The 23,098-nt window shown below is 24.5% G+C and overlaps 1 protein-coding gene across 6 annotated transcripts in view; it reads right to left on the bottom strand.

Moving 5' to 3' along the window:
* Positions 1-23,098, bottom strand: part of LOC136974839 (metabotropic glutamate receptor 1-like) — a 106,913-nt gene that overhangs the window by 8,996 nt on the left and 74,819 nt on the right. For 5 of the 6 annotated variants that reach the window (XM_067269796.1, XM_067269799.1, XM_067269797.1 and 2 more), the window contains exons 3-8: positions 8,189-8,435; positions 6,262-6,494; positions 3,758-4,001; positions 3,508-3,685; positions 2,337-2,463; positions 145-1,072 (exon numbers count right to left, since the gene is read on the bottom strand). In XM_067269796.1, the coding sequence (XP_067125897.1) occupies positions 145-1,072; positions 2,337-2,463; positions 3,508-3,685; positions 3,758-4,001; positions 6,262-6,494; positions 8,189-8,435 (1,957 nt within the window). The remainder of the gene's footprint in view (positions 1-144; positions 1,073-2,336; positions 2,464-3,507; positions 3,686-3,757; positions 4,002-6,261; positions 6,495-8,188; positions 8,436-23,098) is intronic. The other variant, XM_067269802.1, reaches the window with a different exon arrangement.

The raw sequence follows: 23,098 nt of genomic DNA, 5'->3' as shown, positions 1-23,098 counted from the left end.
AGGCATAATGGACGTAGAAAGTCTTTAAAATGTCATGCTTAATTTGCTATGATTTTAATTACAACGAAAATAATCTTCTATAGAAGTGCAGATCAACTATAAGAACAACTAATAAACACTCATAAGAGAAAGAAATATCCTTACATATACCTGGGTGACTCCACACTGAATTCTGACGTAGAATGCGACGAATTTCGCGAAACTCCAGTGTTGACATATCCAATGTGGCATCTGACATCTTTGGCTGTTGTAAAAGCACTCCTATTATTCTTTTCTGGTCTGAATAAAATTATATAAACTTTAGGACAAAACAATAGGACAAGTGCCACTATAGCACTGAAACTGACACTTAAACACATGGTGATGACTTTGGAAGCGCTACCAAAATATATTGGTATGAACGCTAACCAGATGACTAGAGTGGTATACATAGTAAAACCAATGAATTTGGCTTCGTTAAAGTTTTCTGGTACATTACGGGTTTTTATAGCATAAACAGTACACATGGCAATAAGAAAGAAATCGAATCCTAATGGTGCTATAATTCCCAAAGTCGTGGTGTTGCATATGAGTCTTACTCTATCTAAAGAAGGATACGCAAGCATAGAATCGGCAGGTTCGAAAATTAGCATGGCTGTTATTATACTAACTTCCACAAATATTAACAACCAAGTAATAACAACTTGCGCCATTATACTCATGAAACGTGGTTTCCGAGTAATAATTTTTTTCTTGCTTCCTGCCAGGATTCTAACTGTTCTCCAAGTCTTCGTTACTAAAGCAGCATACATCATAGCGAAACTGAAACCAGGAAGTACTCTGGAGAGATAGCAAGTAACTTGAGTAGGAGGAGCTAAGAGAGGAAAAGTAGTTCCGTGACAGAGAAACATTCCTACCATGATGACATAACAGAGTTCTCGAGTTGAAGACTTCACAACCGGAGTACTGTTATAACGAATGAATACTACCATAACAAATACTGTAGCTATGAATCCAAGACATGCTATTGACATGGCTACAATTGCCGTAGTATCGGTCCAGTGAATATATTCAACAGAAATTTCATTGCAATCTGCAAATAATAATAGATCGTTTAGAAAATTATTTATTATGTAAATATTTATAATTTAACCTAATTTATATATTAATATAAAATTATATTTAAATACTGTTTTAAAATTCAACATTAGTTGTGTTAAGTAAACTATTTTTAAGTAAATAAATTAAATGAATTAATAGCACGTTTATAAAATTATAATAGATTAATTTCATAAGAATCCGTTATTTAATCTATAAAATAATATTTTACAAGAATTATATTTTGTTTTTTTATTTTTAAATATTATATACTGCATTTTTTAATGTTTAATTGTTTTAAAGCTTTCAAATCTCACATAAGATCGCTGAAGAAATTTAATAAAGTGATCCTTTTAAAACAAATTGTATCATTCCTTTAACAGATGCTAATAAGAATTTCTAACATTTTAATTTATTCTACAATTTTATAGAATTATAATTTCATAAACTATTATTTTTTTTTCAAAAACATTTTGTGATATGGAAATTGGATATTTAAAGTAGCGAGTCATTTGTATATTGTAAGTACTTGTATATTGTTATAATTATTATTACATTGGTTATTTAACGTTTTGAATAGTTTAAGTTAATTTGAATTTACATGAAATTATTAGCGATAATCCACTTTAAATGAATAAAACACTCGAAATTTATTATTTTAAATGAGAGAAAAAAAATTTTAATAATAAAAATACAGTTATTTTTTTTATTTTCATATCGATTTGTTTTCGAAACTTAAACAAAAATTTAATTAAAAAATAATAAAAGGCTAATTAAAATGAATAATAAAGTATTTTCATGTTTGTTCATTAATCAAAACTACAATTTGTAATATTAAAACGTATTAAAAATTAAATAGAACATTTATTGACAGAGTTAGTTGAATGAACTGTTCGAGATTTAGTAGAAGAAGAAATACAGGACAAAAGAAGAAAAAAGATGCTTGATGTTCTGAAGAAAGAGACGAGAGCTATATTGAGTTAAAGAATATAAGATAGAGAGGACTAGGCACGATAGCAATGGATATATTAAGGACTGCCTTCTAGCGTAACGTAAAAGTGCTACCGAGAGTTTATATAACCGTTACTCTAGAAATTATAGTAAAATATTTTCTTTTAATAAATTATTTTATTTTTAGCAACAATAGATTAATAAAAATTCAAATATCCGTCTACATCAAGTATATATGAAAAATAAATTCCATTATTTTTTTAAAACTTCATATTAAAACGAATTATTAATGAATTTGTATAACTTACTAGTCAAATTTTCATTTGGCCACCATCCTAAAGGACAAGGTGCGCATGTAAATTCGTCTTTTAAATATTCATTTTCTCTGCATTGTACACAAACCCAACAGCACTTTACACTTGACGACTGAATACTCTGTAAAGACAAGTCAAAATTTAAATTTTCCATTTAAAATAAAAATATACTCTGCTGCAAAAACCCAACGCATCTTAAAGCTGCCATGCAATATTAATCAAATTCTGAGCGTGGAATGATAATAAATAAATAAATAATTTCCTACAGCCTCGCAGCGCAAGAACGATCATTAAAGAACAGATTCGTCAGAAATGGTGCACATTAGTAAGATGTAAAGCCATTTCTGACATTGGTTAGTTTGCGTTAATTGCCAGAGGTGTTTGCCATTTTCTGATTTGTAATATTTACGATGAAAGTGTTACTTAGTGATGTAGCTTTGTGCTGTGATGTAAATTCTTTTTCATACTTATTTTATCCAGGTACCCAACGTGCAGAATTTGATTAAAATTGCACGCCGGATTTAAGATGCGTCGATTTTTATGCAACAGAATGTATTACAAAATATTAATGTTTTCAAACAATATGTACATTTGTGCTGTATAAAAATACTCTGAATAAATTCTTGATTTTTTTTAAAAAAATGGAAATTTGTAATAAATGAAATCATAAATATTTTTATATAAAATTGAAAACTTTTAAAATAATGCATTATTTTAAGAACCACTTAACGAACATTACATATTAATTTAGCAATGCCTATTTTAAATGGCATTGCTAAATTAATACTTTAGAGTTTATTTTCATTTCATTTCCTTTTAAAGTTCAAAAATTCACGAGAAAAAATATACAGTAGATTTTTTGGAGACAGCAATCGTTTAATATTTCAGATCATGTTGATGTTTACTTTAATAGAAATAACATATCTAGAGTCAATATTATTTTTCAAATCAACATTTTTATGTTTATCGTTATATGATGTATTTTTAAAAATAAACGTAAAAGATTTGAATCATATTTCTCAAAAAAGCAATTATTATTCATCGTATGCTGTACTGACTTATTTAAATAATTCATCGTTTAAAAATAAATCTATAAAAATTTAATAAATTTTACACATAAAAATGAAACGAAACCTAACCAAAGAGAATATTTTTTAAAATATACCTTTGCTTGTCCTCGGGGGCACGGTTTACTGCAAACAGATTCAGGTGGACCTCCGTCTTTCGACTGAGTTATCCATTGAATTTTACGATGAATTGTTAAATTTTCACTATTCCAAGTACCAACGAGAATGTAATCATAAGAACCATCTTTTAATTTTTGAAAATTCATTATATCGTATCTGAAAGTAAAAGTTGAGATTTAATAACACATTTTCGTTTACTTTTTCTATCTACATTTAATAATATCATACCTTCCTGGAGGATCTCCGTTAGAATCAAATTTGACAGTTTCGTTTCCCCAGGTAAAGCTAACATTCATTAAATACTGAAGGAAGACAGAACCATTTACTGGCATCATAGCAGAACATAGCCCAGTTTTATTTGGGCAAAGTTCCCTTTGCATGTTATGAAGACCAAATGCCATTGTGTAAATTGCTTTCTTCACGAATGCCATCTTCGTATCTTGTTTATATTTTTCTGATAAAGATTCACTTCCTAAATATTCAATATAATAAGATTTTAATATATAAATTATGAATTTCGAGAAAAATTTTATAATTCCCTATTGTTACTGATAAACAGAAGTAGATAATTGTGAAATTTTATAAAACAAAGAACAATTAACTATTTAAATATATTTCTTAAAATAGATTATTTATTTTAAAAACCCAATTATAGCATCCACAAAATATTATTAGTAAATTAATGTTAAAATATCAACAAATCAATAATTTTTCTCATTAAAAAATGTATTTAGCAGAGCGTCGATTATCCTACAATGAATTATCCGAAAATCTATTAACCGAAATCGATTTCAGAGCGTACTATTTCTATAAATTACAAGGATTTTACGTAATAACGACTGCTGATTTTCTATAGTTCTATATATTAGCTATCTCGTTATTTTATTAATTTTACTATTCATCAGTACTTTGTAGATTACGAGGAAAAAAAGTGGTGCTTCTTTTTAATAAATTTGACGATTATAATCATTTATAATTATTCGTATGTATTAAATTTCTATGCCTTAATGCTTTTTTTTTTTTTTTAGATATTTATTTTCTTATTCCTTCTCTACTGAGTGTGATCGGTTGTCCGAAAGTCCCGATTATTTCGGATAATTGACAATAATCAATTTTAATTATTATTTCAACATAAAATTTATACATATTATTTTACAGGTCGAATATATTAGCGAGTTGTAGAAATTAATGAGAAAAGTCAGAATATTCATTGTATAAACAATTTTAAATTGATTAAATTAACGAAAATTTAAAAATCAATCATGTTTAAAATAAGTAATTGCATTCTTTTCGTAAACAAGTTTTTATTGCAAAAAAATTTTAATTTATAGAATTTAAAAAAGAAAACTTATTAAAATGCCTTAAACTTAAATATTGTAAAACAGGGGTTCTCAACCTGGTCGTTAGTGGCCCCCAAGAGGGCAATCGATTTATTTGGGAATCGATAAATTACCAAAAGCCGTTTGGGAGTCGTTAGACAAATTTATTTTTATTATATTTAAATAGATAATAAGAAATTTAAATATATAATAATAATTGATATATCTTTAAATTTTAGTAATGTAAAACATTAAATTTTGATTTATATTTAATAATAAACGTGTAAAAGTATTTGAAAATTACAAATTACTGTACTGTATGTGATATTTTATTAATTGAATTAGATTGTTTGAAGTTTATATGTAATAAATTTTATATTTTCTAAATTATCATGGTATGAAAGTAAATATTGGTATAACAGAAAGTCGAAAGTTATCATAAGTTATTTACTTTAAAAGGTTTAAATTAAACTAATTATTTTATGAATCAATTTAATAATATTTTGTCTGATAAATTTGCGAAATATATGAAATAAAACAATTTATAAAAAATAAAAATTTCGAGATTTTACGTGAAATTGTTTATTTTTAATAAATAATATTAAATTATGATTATACGATAAAATTAATACTTTTTTAAAAAATAATAAAAAATACAAGTAAAAATATTGAAAGTTCTAAACCATTTAGCTTAGTCATTTATTAAAGATATTTTATCCTTGAAGGATATTTCAATATTTTTACTATGCTAGATCAAATTGCAAGAGTCTTTTGTGGTTGGAGCACACTAGGAAGCTGAAATGAGACCTATCAATGTACATTATTGCTCTTTTACCATCAATCACAGTGAGCGCTACCGGTTAAGTTCGACAAGACATTTATAGATATTGATGTGCCCCAGTTTCCACAGTTTAGCTAGTATATTCTTATGGTCTCTCGAAAAATGTTCTTTGATCGGGTCAAAATAGGAATTTATGATTGATGGACTTCGTTTGCTATCATAGACTGTTTTGATTCTAAATATAGAGGTGTTCATGTCATAAAGTGTTTGCTGAATGTTTCTTGAAGGTTATGACATGCAGTTTACATTCTGTAAAACTAGCCATAACATATATATATATTTTCCATATTTCTAACGGAAAATTACAAAATATGAAAGAAAAACCATATGTAAAACTGAAATAGGAAAAAAATTGAAACTTTTCTTCGAAACAGAAATAGGATTTCAAACTACATTTCATTTTATAAATATTGATTTAAAGTAACTTAAACTGCTGAAGATTTATCAAATTTAAAGGATCTTTATATTATAATATATTCCATTTAAAATATACGCTAAAATTAATTTTATTATTTAAAAATATCAATTTAGATCGATATCAATCTAGAAATTTTGTATTAAAACTAGATTACCTGTACATGTTCGATTATATTTTGATTTGTGCTTTCTATCTGGCAATGAACAGTTAAAACGATGCTCCCAAAATTCTTTAAACCAAGGATTTCGATTGTTATTGTACGGTGTCAAATTGAAATAGTACGAATCAAACTCACTCACATAAGGTGAATATATCCTTACAGATATACCTCCAACAGCTACTTCTTCAATGTTTGCCACAACATCTCCCCTATCTGACCAACCATCACTGTAATATTAAGATAGAAAGAAAATATTTATTATATACTGAAATATAACGTAAATCAAAGGAAAATTTTAATTTAGAAGATATAAATATTAATGCTTTTATATCGTCTTATAATTAGGAATATCATACTTCAAAAATTATACTGTATAAAACCTTAAAAAGATAATTGATAAACAATACAATGTTATATTTATTTTTTTAGAAATAAATTTAAAATATAAGAGCTAATAAAACGTCATTTCATCCAGTCGGAGTTCTTTATCATTCAATATTAATAACGTTACATTATATATAATAGAAGACAGAAGTATTTTTATTAATTTAAGAAGAAGTAAAAAAGTCAGTTGTCATTTAATTTCTTCGAACAAAGTGAAACAGAATGTTGGTCAATTTTCCAATCTTCTTTTTCCACAGAGGAATAACATCGTTAAGGATCTAAAGTAATGATGCTATATGTGCTTACTTTGTGACATTTGACCGCAGATAAGAGAAAAATAAGAACGAAAAATGTAACTTCGATAATTTGAGAAACTAAGTCATAAAATATAATCTTACTGATATTACAAAAAACTACTTTTTACTCTTCATTAAATTAATGTAAATGAGTCAGCATTGATTGATTTTCCTGACTTCTGTACGTTTTGAAATATAATAATATATACTTTACTTATTGCTTTATTATTTATAAAAATATATTCTCGTTAATATAAAAGCGGAATACCGACAACTACTGTATTTTATAATTTATAACATTTGCGAAATTTATTTGATTTTAAAATATTATTACAATACTACGTCGTAATCTGAAAAAATTACAAAACGTGTTCTATTATGAACAAATATTAATCAATTCTTTAGAAAAAAAGAAATGTTAATTACACTATCCGAACACCTGTAGACCTATATTTCAGAAATTTGTTAAATAATAAATTTATATCCGAAGTAAACTGTTGTTCATTTACATTAATCCAACTACATTCAAAAGATATAATTAATTTATTCCATATTAATGCTGCAAAGGAAATCTTTAATTAAACTACTCTATGATAATCTTCACAGAATCTATTTAAAATTAAATATGCGATGATTGAAAGTATCTAATAAATTAAATTAAATTTTCCACCGAGTGCAGAAAATCCAATTTTTATCTTTCTTAAGTAAACTTATTTCATTTCGTTAAAGGTAAATAATTTCCCTTTCGCTATTTGAAAAAAAACCATATAATTATAGATACAAAAATATTCGAAATGTAAAATTAAAATTAAATAAAAATTTTTAAAAATAAATTAAATTAGAAAATAATTTAATTTGATGAAAATAACCAATACTTTTATTAAAATTTAATATTTAAACTGCGTACGAAGAGTTTGATAAGAAGAATAATAAATTAAACTAACGAATCATATAGAAATATGAATGATTGAATAATCGTAAAATAATGTATGAAAACGTATTAATAATTAAAATTAAGTGTAAAATTAAAAAATAAATCATTTATTTTATTTAAATATGAAAAACAATCTGGATAACTTATATAATGAGTAACAGATTTGAAAATTTGATATAGATATAAAATTCGATTAAACTGGACAAGTAAAACTTTTATTAATTAAAAAATATTTTTGTTTAATAGTTCAAAAAAAGTTAATAACATAAATTTAATATATTTATAAAGAAATGAATGATCTATTCACCTTCCAATAAATAGAAATTGTCCACTTGCATTTAGCCGTTTGGCTGCACGCAAAATACCTTTGACGGTCATCCCTTCACAAAAGCATATCACAACACGAGCATTTGGATATTTTTGCAAATTCCGTATAATCGCATCAAAAGCTTTGTCTTCTGCATTACTGAGAACAGAATCCGTTGTTGCAATGCAGATTCCAGCATCCTGAGCAAGTTTAATGAATACCTCTATTCCGCTTACTCCATAACTTCCTGTAATATAACGATATACTTTCATTAAAAATGTTATTAATATGGGAAATTTTTATTTGAGATATTTCAATATAACGCTATTTTTGTGTATACGTTTAATTATATTTCGTGTTTACTTACGTTGAAACTCCATAGGTTTCTATTGTCTAAATCTATATCTTAATTAAAATTCATTGTGAATTTGTGTTTGCAATAGATTAATGTTTGCTATAGTTAATTAGTAGTTGATGAAGTTACTTTATTTGTTATTATAATAGTGACAATTTAATATTTTCAGTTAAAATAATTAAAATAGACTTAATATAATTTAATTTCTAATTAATTTGATATTGTAACCTTTTTATATTATAAAAATAATTTTAAAAAAGAAAGAAATCAGTATATTGTTTATTGATTAATTCGTTGATTTAGTTTTTGTATTATAATTAAATTATTAAATTTTTTCCAGAAATAATAAGAATCTTTTAAATAACACGCAAACGATTCAGATATTACAGATTGTTTAAATATAAACATGGCGTTTTTTTATTTATAAAAATTGTATGAACTATTCAACAAATAATTCAAGTTTCACAACTAAACTTTGTAAGTGGAAAGGAGAAAAACTATTTTCGAAAACAAGTTTCTTAACTTCATTTCTTTCTCCCTTTATCTGTTGTGGTTACTCTTAGAAAATCTTTATCGGAAATCGTTCATACAAAAGGTATTCGACTACAAATGAGTTCGATTTTTCTTTTCTTTTTTGAAAGATCTGTGTGAAATGATTCGTGAATGATTTGAAAGTTGTTCAGTATATATAAACATCAAATCTCTCTTTTCACTAGAGGAAAATCGAAAACAACAAAGTTATTTATTTATCAAAATAACAAATATAAAAAAGAAATATTCTTCTAAAAATTGTTTTTCTTTCATTTTTTTGCGCTCTAAAAGCCTATCATGGTTTATTTAAGTTTATTACATATGAATATAAAATATTTATACAAAGACAATTTAATACATTATGATAATTTAACGAGGTATTTTCTCAAGATATTTTTGGCTTACAAAATTTCTAAAGACAATTATAATTTGCAAACTTCATACTTATGATTTGATTAAAAGAAGAAGTTACATGAAATGATTATATTACAATATCTATTAATAAAAATACACTTTTTTTTAATTTTAAAGTTATTCATTATCCTTAATCATTAAAAACAAAATCATTACATTACAGCAAAAACAGTTAGCCTACTTATCGTAACGGAAAATTAAACCAAACTGTTGCATGCATATTTGATTATTGCTGTGTAGCTTATTTAATATCTACTTTTAAAATTACCCCTCATTCTAATAAATATCTTTTTGCAGTTACTCATTGTTTGTTATATTCGATAATTCACACAAAGAATTCGAACAACTCAAAACAATTCTATCCAATAGAATATTGTTTGTTTAGTTTATTATCAAAAGTAACGATTCGTCTCAAAGAGCTTATCGTACTCGAAATGACCAGCTTCTTGAGACGAACAACGACCAACTTCGAGATAAAAGTTGTTATTAACCATTGAGACAACTTTCCAAGCAAATTGTGCACAGTCTGCATACCAAGTATAAGACAGAGATCATTCGTTACTATTTTCGTCGTGTAATTCATTTGCGATGCGATTCTTAATAAAATTGTTTCTACTTTTTCACTATACAATCGATAAGAACAGTCTTTCAATCAGATAAAAAACGCGTTAAAGTTCGGTAACGTACAAACTAACTTTTAAACTTATTCTCTATCCAACAAAGTTATCTTATCTGATAGGTTGATTGATAAGTTAATGCGAGACACTAGCACATTTACGCTATATACCGGCCACAATTACATTCATTATGGGCGATTCCATCAGTAATGGGCTGATAAGCTAGAATGTGGGTTAGGGAAAGACGTCCTAATCCATACTACCCATAATAAATTATAGGAGTCTGAATTGGTTTCGAATCCTTTCTCTCTGGTGGTAGACTAGCATCTCACCGTTTGGTCTGGCCGACTTTTATCTAGGGCTGCATTAACATATGGATATATCAAGCTATAGTCGGGCATTGCTTTCTTAGAGACTTATCTCACTGCTTATTACTAATATTTTAAGCACTTTAGAGGCCGGAGTGTCTCTAAAGTGCTTAAAATAGCCTGGCTTTTATCATATAGAAAATATCGGTTACTATATTACATCTAATCAAAGTAATAATATACTTCATTTTCCCATTTATTTTCAATAACTTCGTGAAGAGCAAAATCATATATTATAGAATAAACATTCGAAAGAAAATAAGTAAAGGAGGAAAAACTCGTTTTATGTTTTTATATATGTGCATGGAATAAATTACTAGGCAGAATTCTATTAACAATGTAATAGGCCTAAAATAGATTCAAATCAATGAAATATGATATTATACACAAATTAGCAATGTTCCTGCAGGCTTACAATTCTTATTACAATTGTGAACTATCATTTAATAATAAATTTATTAATATGAATTGACTTAGCAATGCATTTAACACGATAATTATAAATATATAAATTGAAATTTCAGCATCGTCGGCTTTAATATTTAAATATAATTAACTGATGAAATATTTACCACATATTTTATTTAAACGTATTTGCATAAATTTCAAATATCAAATATATGTTCAGCCTACTATAAAATTAAACAAATAGATATCCTTATTCAATTACTATATAAATATTCAATTCATATAAAATTATTATAACTTTCAATATATTTTAAAGCAAATATAGCACTATCTAATTCAAATTTTATTTCAAATATTTGAGCCTAAAACTTTTGAAAATGAATTAATTGGTTTATCAAATCACTAACTCACTAATAAGCCTTGAGGAATCTGGCTTTTTTTAAATAGATTAAATGTAAAAAAATATTAAATCGAATTGGAATTTGGCGTTATAATATTTTGTCAATAATTAAAGTTTGACAAAAGATGTTATAATTTCAGTTTTTATTATAAACTCATAATTTTTAAATTTTAATTTAAATTCAATTATTAATTATATTTCTAAAAAAATTTAAAGTATTTTATTTTATGAAAGAAAATTCCAACACTTACATGCATATAAATTCGCATTTTTAATAGAGAAGTTATAAAAGTGCCTATCCTTACTCAACATGGCATTTACTTTTAGAGAGATTTATAAGTTATGTAATTTAAAGGTAATTTATACACACACTGTAAGTGCAGTTGCTTTCTGATATATCTAGCTGCATTATTTCTTCCTCAATCTGTAACAAAAGAGGAGAAAAATAAGATGAATGATCCTATTGAAGTAAACACAAAGTCAACCATTGACAGCTTAGCCCGTTCAGTTCTACCCATTCTGTTTTCCACTGGGAAAAGAAGTGTTATTTGGTTGGTATGAATTCAGCAAAACTGTTCTAAACTAATGCACTCAAAAGTGTCTATTATCTTCTGACAACTAAGAAGAGTTTTCTTTAGAATAAAGATGTAACAATCTCTAACACTGTATTATTCTACAAGCAATGTTTTGAAGGATTAGAAAGAGTGGATCTTTGATGCAGTATTTTAAAATTTATTGTTAAATAACAAAACATTTATAATGATATTATATAAAGTGTGATCATTTTAAATATATCTATTAAAATTTTATTTTATTTACTTCAAGTTTAATAAACAAATTTTTAATGTGAAAGGAAAAATGATAAATTACCTTGAGAAAATATATGTAATATTAGATGCCTCAAAATTACTGATTTAATTTGCTTAAATTATGATATATATGACAATAACATTTATAACGTTTAATGTTAGCGAAAACTTTTACTTGTTTGTAATAATAAAACTCATTCTTGCATGAAATTATGTGATTTTAAGAAACAAATAAAATTTTTATAAAGTTTATAATTTTATCCACTTTAATGAAGAAACTTAAATTAATTGATTTTTAAATAAGAAAAATTCACTTTAACTAATAATATAATTTTTATATATGAATAAAAATATAACAAATATTTTTATAATATACATTTTTACTGCTTATAAAAATTTTACAATTTGCTGTTTAATCAAATTTTTCAAGTGAAATAATGAACAGTTTACCATATTTCTAATTATACAATTTTATATAATAAAAATAAAAAATATTGAATATAAAATAAATCTTAGAGTTTATAAAAATTGAATAGAAACTTATGTCAAAAATTTAAAATATTTTGCAATTTATAGTTTTATAATTTAAAAACTGCATAGATAATATATCAAACAATATGTAAAATGAAAATACAGTCTTAAAAACTGAAAGAGTGAAATAATATAATATTAACTTAATTAACTTAGTTTTTGAAATATTTCGATTCCACTACTTGATAAATATAAAAGTTACAATTATTTGTTATCATTGATAGCAAATATATTATATATACGTTTACATGAAATACTTTCCAGATTAAATTTAAGTCATTTGCTTTTTGTAAATACACAGGGAATTTATATATATCATATTTTACAGTCAAAAGCCGTTTTTAGTTAGAACGCGTTTTAACTAGTTGAAACTAGTTTATACTGGATGTCTTTGTTAAAACCCGTTTTGTCTAGTTAAAACTAGTTTTAACTCAAATTCATTTTTGACTAGCAGTAAATTCCAGTTTTAACTAACATGTACAGCAGTAAATTAACTTGACAAAACGGGTTTTCTCTAGTTAATTTACTGCTGTACATGTTTTGATTTTAGATAAAACTAGTTTTAACTTTTAACATTAGTTAAAACTAATTTTAGCTACATAAATATGTTTTGGAGAAATAAATAGTTATGTATAGTGATTCGGGGAAGATGCCTAACATTTTGCTTATGAAAGAAATTATAGCGATAATTTGGAGGCCTCTAACGAAAATATCATATTCTTGAGCATGTTTTTCAAATAAAACTTTGGAGTATATGAAAAATAATTGTATATTGTGTTTGCAATGACAACTTTTTTACTGTCTGGCATTTTAGGCATCTCATTCCTATTATCCGGGTGTGATACCAAATGCCATTAGGGTAAGATAACAAATATAATTGCATAAAATTAATTTTCGAATATCTTAACCAAATTTTATTTATTGCATATGTAGTACAAAGTACTTCATAGTAAGTATAACAGCACAGTATAAGTATTGTTAAGTTTCCGCCCGTTCTAACATGCTCTATAGCTAGCTGAAAGCTTTTTTTAGTCCAAAAACCTTTTTGAGAAGCGCCTATATAATTTCTGTGCATATCCTGCAATAAAACGAAAAAACAAAAATTTATTACAAATAGGCATATTGGAATTCAATTAACAAAAAATAGGCATGTTAACCCAAGAAAAATGTGGCATCTTTCACATTTGTCAGGGTAAGGTGCCTAGTGGAGTCACGTGTTGTAGCGTGTCTGATCGGGATCGGCGGTAGCTCACAATGGAAACTTAGAACCTTAACTACATCACACATTAATTGTTTTTCGCAATTTTTAATAAATTCTATTTTAACTTTGAGTTTTAAAATGATTCTAGAAACATTTCACAACAAAAACTTCGTTCTTATCTTGCTTTTATTCTTCTCAGATGTAGAAAATGAGGTAACGGTAGCCAACTGCAGCTTTCCGCACTCAATATTGGCCCAACGATTCATCATACAAACACATGGCAATATCTGACGTCACCGTTTGAAAATATAAAAAAGTAGGCATCTTCCTCCGCTTACCATCTTACTCCGAATCACTCTATATGTTACAGTCAAAACCAGTTTTTAGTTAGGATACGTTTTAACTAGTTGAAACTGGACGTCTTTGTTAGAACCCGTTTTGTCTAGTTAAAACTAGAATTTACTGCTAGTCAAAAATGAATTTTGAGTTAAAACTAGTTTTAACTAGACAAAACGGGTTTTAACAAAGACATCCAGTATAAACTAGTTTCAACTAGTTAAAACACGTTCTAACTAAAAACGGGTTTCGACTGTAACATGTATATATATATATATATATATATAATCTGTGTATTTTATTTTATATAAAAATTTTTCCTCTACTAATTACAAAAATAATTTAAAAGGAAAATATATTTCAAATAATTTTTAAAAATTTATCTTTAGCTCTAAAATTTTTTAAAATGCTAATTAATGATTAAAAACAATTTTTTGTATTAAATGAATTAGCAGTAAATACAAATGGCTAAAAATCGTGTAATGTATTAAATTAATTAGAAAAATTTTTTGTTTACGTTCGGTAATCTTTATTCTCCCATAAACTGTAAAGTACTTACTTCAAAATCTCTCTGAATCAGAAAAAAGGCTATATTTCCCTTATTCCCTTTTTTAAAAAGTTATGTTTTCACTCATCTTAATGATTAAAAAAAGTAACTTTTGAAATAAAAATCAAAATAATTTTATCAAAAATTATATATTAAAAATAAATTAATTTAATTTATTATTTTTATGTTACAATTCGCTAAAAGCTTTAACGCCAAGCAGAATATTTGTTTCGTTTTTTAGAAACATTAAAAAAACTGCTGTTAGACTTAAAGCTAAAAATTGAATAAAGTTATGTCTTTGCGAAGAAATCGTATTAAAACTTTTATTTTAACGACTATTTTTAATATAATTTAAAATAGTCTTTTGTCTACATAATTAAAGTAAAATTTTATTAAAAATTAAAAATATTTTTCAGACGACTTTATAAATCACGAGACAGTTGTATAAATCGAATTTAATGATTTTTAATTACTGATTTGAAAAAATAAATTTAAAAGTATTTGAGAAATAATTTCTTAAAATTTCACATGATTTTTAGCTAGCTATATCATTAAAAATAATTATTAATTCTGATCTTTCAAATGAAAATAGATTTTTTTTTGCCTCATTTTTCAAATATCTTTTAATTAAAGTTTGTTTAAAGTTTTAAAATTTATTGTTACATTAATTAAAAAGCTTAGTTGTGTTAATAATACAAATTAAAAATAATAGATGGCTTTAAAAACTTTTTTAAACATTACAATTAAAAATTATTTTATTCCATTTAAATCAACTGCTTCATTATAATGTATTCAATGTTCAATACTTAAATTAAAAAAGTATGAATTTTTAATATGTAATAAATGTAATATAAAATAAAGTTAATAATAATTTTGAATTTTATTCAATTTAAAATTTGTAAATATTCCCTTCAACTAAATATTCAAATTTTAAATAGTTTCTAGAAAGAAATTTTTATTGACGTTGTCTTCAAATTTTAGAAATCAATAATAAAGTAAAACCATGCATAAAACTACTAAAAATCACCAAAAATATTTTGTAGTTATATAGAATATATAAAAATACTAAAAATATATTTTAAAATAAATTAATTTTTCAAGTTTGTCGAAACTTTTTATGTATTTTAAGTTGTTTTACATGTTTAGAATTCTTGCATAAATTTCAGAGTCGTAAATTTTATATATGTGCAGAACCTCTGACTGGAGTCATAACTTAAGCCGAAAGGAAAAAAAATCACTTATAAAGTTTATATAAGTCCGTTTCTTATGGTTTTGAATTTACATATTGTAAATTTATTTCAATCGATTATTAAATATTCATTGTTAATGTTCCATTTTATACTTACTTTTGCACATTCTGTAATTGTTTGTATGTTGAACAATTAATAGTTTATCAATAAAATAAATAGTAATATCAACATTAAATATATAATTTAGTTGAAAATTAACGACAGATTTCACTAATTAGCGCAAAATAGCTTTATTTTTACAAAAATAAACTTAGAAACAAAAACAAAATTGAACAATTAGTTGGCTGTCACGCGATTTCTAGTCAATCTAATTCTTACTGAAATATTTGCATGTTTGTAGTAAACACAGATTGACAGAATGGCGTGTTTGGTGCGAGTAACAGCCCGATACACTAATTACAAATCGGAAAAATACTGAAGATATTCGAAAGTTATAGTAGTCAGGTGACGCTTTCACAAACCACCGGATAACTCTCGAATGTCTGTAATGAAAGTTTAATCGAGAAGTTTGCTCATGTTGCTTCTAGTTAACTATTCTGCAGACAATTATCTAAATGGAATCAGTTTATAACTATCTTAATGAACTAGATAATGTTTCTAATGGACTTTATTGCTTAAATACTTTAACTACGCGACAGATACTTATGAATATTTCATAAAATATTATTCGATAGAATATATTTACTATATCTGTGTAATAATTTACAGGTAATATAAAGTAAATATAATTAGCAAAGAAAATATAATTGTTATAATTTATTCTATAGTTTTTCAAAATTTTTACTCTAAAGAATACATTTTTGAAAGAAAATTTATTATATATTTAAACCGTGTAAATGATATTGCAAATAAATTAAATTTTTAGAATATAAAAATTTAACGTTAGTAAAACTTTATCAAACAGTTTTTTTCAGATAGTGTACAGTACATATGTATGCATATACAGTGTATTTACGACGTTATTTTACTTCCCCCATTTTATCGATTTGATTACAGTTCCTAGTCACGTAGAAAGTGGTTTTTAACGTATTACAACAAACTATTGAATTGTAACTGTCGAACGTAGGAATTTCTGAATGCTGTACGTTTTCTATTGGAATAATATGTGAGAAAAGTCACGCGATTTCCCTCCATAAATCGATGTTTTCAAGCCATTGATGGAAAGTAGAAAAACAGTAACAACGTAAAAAAACTAACGATAACAGGATCTATCCACAAATAAAAACTAGTAAAAAAATCTACGTATCTCACTTTGATTTTGATATTCAGTCACAGAAGTTAATATTTATATTTTTGAATAATATATTCTAAATACAGCTTTAAAGATAACAAATAATAAATTCATGTACCATAAATAATAAATACCATAATAATATGTTTATTAATAATAAAGAAGCCTTACATAAATGATGATAATAAATGTAAAGCATAAATCCTCTTATGTAATATATTCTGTTTAAGTATCGTAAAATTAATTATCATAACCATGGATTATTGCATGATACAGTACATATTCATACGTCATAATTATAACTTTAAGGACGTGTAGTTATAATTATATATTTTAAAAAAATCTCAAACGATCAGGTTGAAGTTTCCTTTATTATTTATATAAAATTTATCAAAACAAAATACAGTTTATATCTAGGCCTATATGTATTAAAGAAGAATATATCAGATGAAAAATAAAACATTATCCATCAAATTCATAAAAAACATTTAAAAAAAAAGGAAAATAAAGAATTAATTTTGTAATAAATCAATGTTTCCTACATTATAAATTTTCCTAAAATTTTATATCTGGATAAAAAAATATTTTTTAAAGTTTAATTTGATAAATCAATGCACATCTTAAAGTTATAATTTGTAGAAACCAATAATTATAATGAATACTTTTATTAAGACTTTGAATCAATTGCAAAATTAAATCAAGTTTTAATCAGATAAATCAGCTAATAAAAACGTTTTATTATTATTATTTTTATAATAAGAAAACTGTTAAGAGAGGATATTTTTGTTGTTATATGGAAACTCTTCTTCTTCAGTAGCATATTGCGTGCTTGTACACGACGAATCTAATATTGGTTGAGAGTATATATAGTCTCCTATAATATCGAAACTTTTTTGGAAAATGTAATATAAGACATCACGCGAACTCTCGCCATCCATTTTCAGAGATTACACTTAGGCTGAAAAATTCGATGTATAGTACTTTATTTATATTTCAAAATATACTACACGCCATTATTTATTCTTGACATTTTTTGTTCAAAGATGACAATAGAGTTATATATAAAAGCAAATATTATTTTAGAAAATAAAATCAAAATATTATAAATTTTTATATAATAAACATTACATTTAAAGAAAAATTTATTTCTTAATTATATTACATAATTAATTAAATATTTTTAATTTAAAAAATGGAATTTTTATTTTAATGATATTTATAGAGATTCTTTAACTAATATATCGATGAATGACAGGAAAATATATTAGAAAATTATATTGATAGTGAAATGTTATCATTGAATTCAAGACTAAATAGAAATGGCTGAAAAATAAATTTCTTAGATAATATGAAATGATTGAAGATTTTTACGATTGATCTAAAATAGTTATTGATGTAATGTTGTGTCAACACTAAAAAAATTCTTCAGGGAAAATTTGTTCAAGTGTTTATAGACTATGATTCTATAAGTACTTTATAGGTCGTAATATAACTTATAAAATAAATAGACAGTGATATATTTGATAAAATATTTTAATACTATCATTCAAATATGATAAGAAAACTTAAAAATCTTAGACGTATTTTGTATTATTGAAACAATAAACACACATAGTAATTTAAAAATTTTGTAATAATATTTCAGTTTTAAATAATTTAATTGTATTTTTTATTTTAAATTAAAAATAAAATAAATCTTAATTTATGTATTTTTAACTTTTATATTATCGATATTCGTTGAAAAATTTGTAATTTTTTATAATACGAAATAAACTAGGCATCATTCTTAGAAGCATGTCATGATAATGACAGCAAATATATCAGAAAATCAGAGATCTAACTGAAGTTTTAAACAGGCATGTCAGCCGTCTATGTCAATCGACCGATTTAAAAATATTTCAACTTTTTTATAAGTAAAAATGGCAGCAATCTGTCAGAAATGTCTAGAACAGAGTTCAATAGAGTATTTAACTTAAAAGATCTGTTTGAAAGTGAAATTATTCTGAAAATAATAGAAATGCTATCACTCATAAATATTTTATCATTTTCTGTCATATTCATTATTATAAATTATATTTCAATCATCACAAGTTTAATCATTATTTATAACATATGGATACATTTTAAAAACAATATTCAATACAAAGTATGAATAGAATTCTCGAATCGTTCATTAATTCATCGCAGCGTGACTAATATCACCTTATTCATACAAATTGCTTCTAGTTCTAACGATTTTCATTCTCTGTTAACATTAATTACTATAATTCCTAAATTACATAGAAAATCACAGAAGCATAAAGCAATTCTTGTGAGAATAACATCTTGAATAGGCATCCTTTGCAAAACTAACCAGTCCATTAACTAAAGAAAAAAAAGATAATGTGGTAAAGATAAAAACATTGATTTTCTACTCCTAAACATACAGATAATAAAATATACGTTGTAGTATTTTAATTTTTTTCAATCCGTCATTTTTTTTATTTTTATTGTTAAAGAGAGATGATGGCCGGATTTCTTCGTAAGTTTTTCCAATAAACGAATATAATACAATTTTTTTCCAGTGATTTGGTTAAAAATTGTTTTCTAAATTGCACAAGTTGAAGTTGCATAATGATCAATAACATTGTTCATATAATTTGACACGAGCATTTTTTTATGCTTTCACATTCATATGCAAATAGGCCATAACATCTGATGGTGAAGTTTGAAGCTTTTGATTGAATCCCATAAAATACAGACTTTTGTGATTGGAACGAAGTCGTTTACTAAGGAAATGGCAACTTTACTGGAATGATCATTATTATGCGATAGATAAATGAAAATATTTTATTTTTATCTTTCTAGAAATCATAGAGCTGAAGAAATATTAAAATCAATCCAAAAGAAAATAGCGCGCCTTTATTGAATTTTAAACAAGTTCCTACTTGAAATATAAAGTAGAATTTTTTAAGTATTCAAATAAAAATTGTTCTTTTAATTAGAACGATTACTAAAATTAGATCGTTTATATCTTAAATATACTGTATATATGTGTGCTGTACGAATCACTAGTTATGAATCACAGTTAAGGTGTATAGAATTGTATTAAAATCAAATAAAATTCTGTCATGTTATATATTTTAAGCCCTCCAGATATTAATAATGAATATTTAACACATATCGATAACAAATAATAAGAGTTGAACTAAATATAAACTATTTTTCTTCATACATAATAAATATCTGCAATAAAACACCTGCGCACTTTCTCATATAATCAAAGCATTTATAATTTATTATACATAATCTACTATTATTTAGAATTTGATTAATTTTTTTGTACCAAATTTAATTATTTACTTTTGTTTTCTATACAAGTTTATGTAGTTTATTTTCTAATTTAAATACCATAAAAAGTTTCGATTTAGTTTAAAAGTATCCTATGATTGAAAGCATTTTCCTCAATAAAATCCCGTGACTGCTTTTTCCACATTTTCTTTAAAGTTCAATATTATATAACTCGATATGGGCTGGTTTAGTTATTTCTGCAAAAGCAAACGACATTTGAGAGTAACCAAACTTTTCGCATCTGTCTACTGCTAGTTGATCTTTCCATTTCTCCAAGTAGAAATTCCATTCTTGCGTTCTATGTTTCTTTTCGTAATGTTTTTCAACAAAGATTTCCCCAAACTCTTTTTAACCTTTGTTTTATTTCTTACTTTAAAAAAATGGTTTGCCAATATTTGATGGACCATTCACGCAAAGTTTCTAGTAACGCAATATATAGCACTTTTCCAGTCTTCTCTTTCACTGACAATATTTATATCAAATATAAGAAAGATTTATTGAAAATTTAAAATAAAAAATATTCTCTTGCATTATTTAACGGTGTCTACGATCCAGAAGCATAAAAATAAATAATATCTCAGAAAACTTTATATTTGAAACTTCTCATCTTGAATAAATTCCTCCCCCGTTTTTTTTATTTAAAAAAAGAAAGTCTGAAAACTTTCAAACAGAGTTTATCCGTGAAATAATTCTTTAATATTTAAAACTTTCGAATATGTGCTTTAAAAACTTGTTATTATATATAAATATTTTTGAAATTTGTATATTTTACTTAAAGATTAAACTAAAGTTTATGTTTTATAGCAATAGATGGCACTGTGTAAAAAAAAAACAATAAAAATTACAGAGATAAACAATCGTAATGGCCATATTTTAAAATAAATGTTAGTGTTAATTTTATGTTATTACTTACATTAATACTTAATTAAATTAAAATTTTGTTTATTTATTCAATTAACAATTCAATGTACTGTATATGCAAATTTATTTATTTATATTAATATATAAACTTATTTTATATTAAAAAATAATATGACGATAATAACACTGCATAAATAATCTATTATAAACAATATTTAATAGAAAAAAACAGATTGCCCTATTAAAATAAACTGAAACAATTTTATTTTAATGCCTATTTTAAGTTTAATTCATTAAATAATAAAATCCTAAATCGTTCCTGCTTAACAGCGATATAATGAAGATTTTCAAAAGCTGAAAAATACGTTGAAATTCGATTTCTTAATTCCTTATCAACGAAATTTTTAGTAATATAAATTCAAAATTTAAAAATATAAACTAAAATCGAAAATCTTGTTTACACAAATAAATAATATTTAATACTTAAATCGGAATAAATGACATTTGAAACCAATCAAAAATGTAATAAGTTATCTTATTTAGAATCGACAAAAAAAAGTAATTTATGAAGTGTTAATATTAAATTTGTCCTCTAAAAAATCTAGCTGAAAATATTTTAGTATTTTTTTCATTCTTAAGGAAATTTTCAAAATCCTTTTCGTTTTAATATAGAATCGATACGGATAAGAGAGGAAAAAATTAGTATTTATGTCTTCGATAGTTTAGACTATAAAAAGTATCTTCAGCAATTTCATTTCTAAATGAAATATAAGTCACATATTGCAAAAGTTTTGTGGAAAAAAAAATGTTTTATATCAAATAGATACTTACGAAATTATTATCGATAACGAATGCAGTCGTGTAGAAGTTATTTATAAAAGAAGTTTTCTTTAATAAAATATAACTAGAATTACACGAATCACATGAAAAAATAAAAGTAAAAAAATTTATCTATATTTCTGACGTACGGTATATATTTATAGAAACGTATAACTTTTTATTTAAAACAATTATAATTTTAACTTTCTCGTAGAATATTTAATTTAGACTACCAATATTACATAAATAATATATAAATATAGTTATAAATATATCTACACCTTAATGACTTTGAACAGAGCTGCTGCAATAGCTTTATGTAAAAACTAAATATCAATTTAAAACATCTTTTATATATCATAAAATTTTATTCGACGATTTGCTCTGATTTAATTTATAAAATTTTGATTAAAAAGTAGATGATAATTGAAATTTTTATACAAAAAATACGTTTTTTTTATTACTTACTAATAAAAAAAAACATTTTTATTTTACAATAAAAGTAAAAGTTATTGTCTATAAATGATATATGTTTATATTACTAGGATATAAACAAATTCTATTACTTTTATATACTTGAAAAAAATTTTATTTGTTTATAAAATATGAAACTTTAAGACAATCAAAAATTAAGCGAAAATACACAATTATATTTTAATCATGAATATTAAAATTAATAAAAGCGTAGCGTTATACTGTATTGTGTGAATAGTAAAGCTTACAGTATTCGATGAAATTAGAAAATAAAATAAATCGTATATATTTGCATATTTGAACTGTTACGAACAACCGGTATGAAGTTAAGCATACTAAACAAGTGATATCTTTTTGTTAGAATTTAAATAAAAAATAAAAATAAACTTAAGTTTTATCGTATATATCAAACATTTTCAAGAGTTCTT

Source organism: Centruroides vittatus, unplaced genomic scaffold, assembly GCF_030686945.1.
Source record: "Centruroides vittatus isolate TY-2023 unplaced genomic scaffold, ASM3068694v2 contig_357, whole genome shotgun sequence".
NCBI lineage: Eukaryota > Metazoa > Arthropoda > Arachnida > Scorpiones > Buthidae > Centruroides > Centruroides vittatus.
This window is presented reverse-complemented; position numbering and strand designations above follow the sequence as displayed.